This window comes from Sinohyriopsis cumingii, chromosome 14 (assembly GCF_028554795.1).
Source record: "Sinohyriopsis cumingii isolate HCF-2022 chromosome 14, ASM2855479v2, whole genome shotgun sequence".
Lineage (NCBI taxonomy): Eukaryota > Metazoa > Mollusca > Bivalvia > Unionida > Unionidae > Sinohyriopsis > Sinohyriopsis cumingii.
The window spans coordinates 55480148-55485449 of NC_142974.1; the positions used below are offsets into that span (position 1 = coordinate 55480148).

General features: G+C 33.3%; 1 protein-coding gene across 1 annotated transcript; it reads right to left on the reverse strand.

Annotated features, from left to right (window-relative positions):
• Positions 1 to 1076: 1076 nt before the first annotated feature.
• Positions 1077 to 5094, reverse strand: LOC149783856 (uncharacterized). The gene has a single exon (XM_089932065.1). The coding sequence runs from the start codon at positions 4786 to 4788 to the stop codon at positions 3709 to 3711; it is 1080 nt and encodes a 359-aa protein (XP_089788191.1). The 5' UTR covers positions 4789 to 5094; the 3' UTR covers positions 1077 to 3708.
• Between the last annotated feature and the right edge of the window lie 208 nt (positions 5095 to 5302).

The following is a 5302-nucleotide window of genomic DNA, read 5'->3' on the forward strand; positions in this document are numbered from 1 at the left end:
TATCTTATGGACCATGTTTTTGATGTTCTAAAAGAACTACTCTTCACCGGGTCAAATGAAATTAAGGCATGACAGAAATAGAAAGGAGAGGAAGCAGTAGTATGGTGTTAGTTGTTGTTTGGGGGTTTCATGCCATTTCTCATTGCAAGATACAGCCTGGTGATTGAGATCTGTCTCATGCTCATACTACAGTATCCTATTTGAGATAAATTTTACAATTTAAATGAAAGTAAATGACCTTAAATTGTGTCTTTAAACTCCTAGCAGGGGAAAAGAGAAACAATTTTTTGTTATTGTTTTTGTTGTTGTGGGTTAAACACCATTTTTAGTACATGATAGGTTATACAAAGCCAGTAGGTACAACAGATGGAGGAAGAACCTGGAAAAACCACAGGAAGACCCACTGGCAAACTTTCTCACATACCCACATTGGCCAAGCTTGAGACTAGAACCCAAGCAGACAAGAGGTCAGATGGCAGTGGTTGCTAAATGCAATAACTTTAGACAACTCAGCACCCCAGGCCCTAAATAACTTTGTCATATAAACATGTTCAATGAATGTTTTGGTAGGGATAGCGAAGTCAATCATTTAATCAATTTTAGCTATACCTGTCCAGCACACTGTCAGTGTATATGATGGCATGCAGATTGACTTAGCTTGGTTTAAGCAACCTTCAGTATCCATAAATATCAAAAAATCTGTACCAGAAACATTCAGATCTATAAGCGCAAGAAAAGAGTGACATAAAAGAACTATTATGCAAGTATGAGGACTTAATTTACTGATGTTCCAATAGAACAAATTTAATCTAACATGGTGATGACATTCTGCATTCTACAGCTGTAAAACATCATCCTTGCAGGATGAATCCTCTCATGCAGTCATCGAAAATTTGAAGAAAGAAATTCAGTATAGCCAAGGAAAAGAACTGGAGTTCACTGTGTAGATTTTAATACAAACCCGATAATTCATTCCCAATGCATTCTGAAAGTAGAAAAGTCAACAGTATAAAAAAATCAAATTAATTTCCAATCCCAAGAGTACATGATTGCTTTATTACAAATCTATGGTCACAAACAATGTACCTAAATGAAACAAAACTAAAACATTTTAACACTTAACAAATAATTATCAAGGTTATAAATGAAAATGTGAGAGGAGCTTACAGTATATTATGAAGTGAATACAAAATAATTCTGAAGAGTTACACTGAAGTTGAAAAGAATGAAAAGTTCCATATACATTTCAGAACTGGAAATGTACTGGTCTGCCAAGAATTGTGATGTTGTCAAAATGGATTGTTCAGAACTCCTTTTAATAATTCACAACAATTCCATAATAATATTATAGTCCAAAAAATATCACATTCTATGTCCACTGAACAATCCAAACAAATATTTTTCCTCTCAAATACTACCTAAGTACATAATAAAACAAGTCTCCAGATTTTATGTTAAAACGGAAACACAACAAATAAGAATGACTCCAAAACTGGAATGAGATCTGATTCCTCAGTTCTCTCCTTATAAACACCTTCTATTACGATTATATTTCACAACATATCCCCAAGTGACAGATCTTACTACTCATTTAAGGGGCCCCCTAGTGTCCGAGTGGTCTAAACTGCTCTCCGTTATGGATCACTGCCATCTCACCTCTGTCTGCATGGGTTCGAGTCTAGGATTCAGCCAATGTGGGTATGTGAGAAAGCTTGCCAGTAGCTTCTCATGGATCGGTGGTTCTTCCCAGGGGTTTTCCCGGGTTCTTCCACCACCATTAATACTGGCCGCCATGCATAGCCTATCATGTGCTGAAAATGGCATTAAACCCCACAACAACAACTACTCATTTACTTATTCATGTGACCTAACTCATCCAATAAGAGTTAATTTAATTCTTCTAAGATACCATCTGAACCATCTGTCCAGTGGGAAAAAGGTCAAATCTCATAAAAATGTTTACAAATAGTTCTTTTATTAGTACATGTTAAGACATACATACACATCTATTGATAGATCCTACACACGTTTGCATTCTTTAATATTTTAAAACAGAATCTAGTCACATTTGCAAAATGTAACTAAAGATAATCACTACTGTTTACAGCCAAGAATAAAAATCACATAAATTAGATAAAACCAGGAGTTACAAAATATATAGATATACACAACAGCAATGACAAAATTAAAAAAGCAAAATATGCCAACAAGTTTGATATTGTAAAAGGACTTACAAAAGGAGCAAAAGGTATTTGGCATTTGTAACTCCTGATGGAATTTATCAATATAAAGTGATGCCATTTGGTACCAGAAATCCTCAGTCAGTATTAAAGTGATTAATGAACATAACAGAATCTAGTCTAGATAGTTGTAATGCACAAACTGATCATGTCATCATCCATAAAGATTGCTGGAAAGATCACTTGGAGACCATTTGGAAATTCTTTGATTGGCTTAGTGATGTAAATTTGACAGTTAAATTAGGTAAAAGTTAGTTTTTCCTGCTTGTTACATTTTTAAGACATAATGTGGGGCAAATTCAAGTGAAACCAGTGGAAGTTAAGGTCAAGGTTGTCTCTGATTACCCAATGCCTGCTAGTAAATGGCAACTGATGTGATTTTTGGTATGGCTGGACACATGAATTTTCTTCACATTTCTCCATAATTTCTGAGCCTCTATCAAGTTTGTTGAGTAAGAAATCTAAGCTTCATTCATCTGGCAAGTGTCAGAAGATGTTTCACAAATTAAAGGCCATACCTTAAAGGCGCACCAGTTCTTTCAGCTCCAGATTTCAGTCAATTATTTAAAATGTTTGATGCAAGTGATGTAATGGTTTGGTGGAGTATTTATTCAAGCATATATAAATGGTGTTGATCATTCAGTGTGCTAATTTTTTATATAAAAAAGAAAGATAAACAAGCACCAGAGAAATTGTTCCACTATCAAGCTGGAATGTTTGCCTCTGATATTGGCTTTGCAACATTTTGAAATGTGCATTATTTCAGCACTTTCTCTAATTATTTTATCCTTTGATCAGAACCCCATAACATTCATGAAACAAATTGAATAAAAAATCATTAATTGAGGAGATTGATGTTTTTGCAGGAATGCAACACTGACATTAGGTTCATCTAAGGCATATATAATATGATTGCATATGCACTTTCGTAAAATGAAGTATTATATTGCTTAATGTACATTTTATGTCATTTAAATGACATTATTCTGTGTAATTTTAGTACATTCATATATTTCTTTAACATATAACAGAAACATTTATTTTATAAATCTTTAGTTTTCTTTGTGAGGATTGGTGTTATGTATATCAATAGATTTTGTCTATGTTTGTAGATTACATCTCCACATGTGATTATTCTGTAAATTAAGAGTTCCATTGTTATTTAGCTTTTGCTCCCACAAAACATTTTATTGCATACTTCAGAATTTAAATGAAGAATGTGTCCTCATACTTTACATTTAAATGATTTTTTCTCTAGCATGTATTCTCATTTGCAATCACTAAACATTTTATCAAATACTTCACATTTAAATGTTTTTTTTCTCCCTCTACATCTCCTTAAGTGGTTATTCAAATTTCCACTGTGAATAAAACTTTCATCACATATTTCACAATTAAATGGCTTTACTCCAGCATGTATTCCCAAATGAATCGTTAGATCTCCAATTCTAAATATTTTAGTACACACTTAACACTTAAATGTTTTCTCTCCAGTATGTATCCTCATGTGAGTCATTAGATGTTCACTCCAACGAAACATTTTATGACATACTTCACATTTAAATGTTTTTTCTCCAGTATGTATTCTCATGTGTTTCATTAGATTTCCATTCACAGCAAACATTTTATTACATATTTCACATTTAAATGGTTTTTCTCCAGTATGTATTCTCATGTGAATTGTTAGATGTCCTCTTGCAGTAAACGTTTTATTACATGTTTCACACTGAAATGGTTTATCTCCAGTATGGATCCTCATGTGAATTGTTAGATTCCCACTTGTGTGAAATATTTTATTACATACCTGACATTTAAATTGTTTTTCTCCAGTATGTATCCTCATGTGAATCATTAGAGTTTCACTTGTATGAAACATTTTATTACATACTTCACATTTAAATTGTTTTTCTCCAGTATGTATCCTCACATGCTTTTTCAGATTTCCACTTGCACTAAACATCTTATTACATACTTCACACATAAACATTTTTTCTCCAGTGTGTGTCCTCATGTGCATATCCAAAGGTAAACGTTTACTAAATCTTTTATTACATATTTCACACTTAAATGGCTTTTCTCCAGTATGTGTCCTCATGTGCATCGATAGATCGCCACTTCGAGTCAACTTTTTATTACACACTTCACACTTATATGGTTTTTCTCCAGTATGTGTCCTCATGTGAATCATAAGATCTCCGCTTTGAGTAAACATTTTATTACATACTTCACACGTAAATGGCTTTTCTCCAGTATGTATTCTCACGTGCTTTTTCAGATTTCCACTTTGAGTAAACATTTTATTACAAACTTCACACTTAAATGGTTTTTCTCCAGTATGTGTCCTCAAGTGCATAGTCAGAGTTCCGCTTTGACTAAACCTTTTATCACATACTTCACATTTAAATGGCTTTTCTCCAGTATGTATCCTCAAATGTATATTCAGACTTCCATTTGTACTAAAGCTTTCATCGCATACTTCACATGTAAATGGTTTTTCTCCAGTAGGCGCGCTAATGTACAATATTCGATCTCCTCTTTGACTCCACATCCTGTTACAAACTTCACACTTATCTGGGTTTTCCCCCAATGTATATCTTCATATATACAATCAGAGTTCCACTGTAAATAAACCTTTCATTATATACTTCACACGGATATGGTTTTTATTCGACATGTTTCCTCACGTGCATCATTAAATATCCACTTCGACTCATCATTGCGAACTTCGGTCTCTCTAAACACCCCAAGATTCTCCAAGAACACCCCAATATTACATATATTCGCACCAAAGCTTTAAATAATGTACTAAGAAGCGGGATAAAAAGGAAACGCACATATGGACACTGTTACTATCAATGATTGTAATAGTACTGGTTGATGTCACTATATCCATTAACCTAAGGAAACTAACTCTTATGCATCAAATCTCTCTAATTTTATAATAGTTTTTAAAAGAATTTCCTCATTAAAAAGTAACGCACCATACTTCTCTCATTTATTTTGTTGCAAACTGTTTATTTTCAAATTTTCATTTTAAATCTTGCATATTTCTTTTTGGCAGA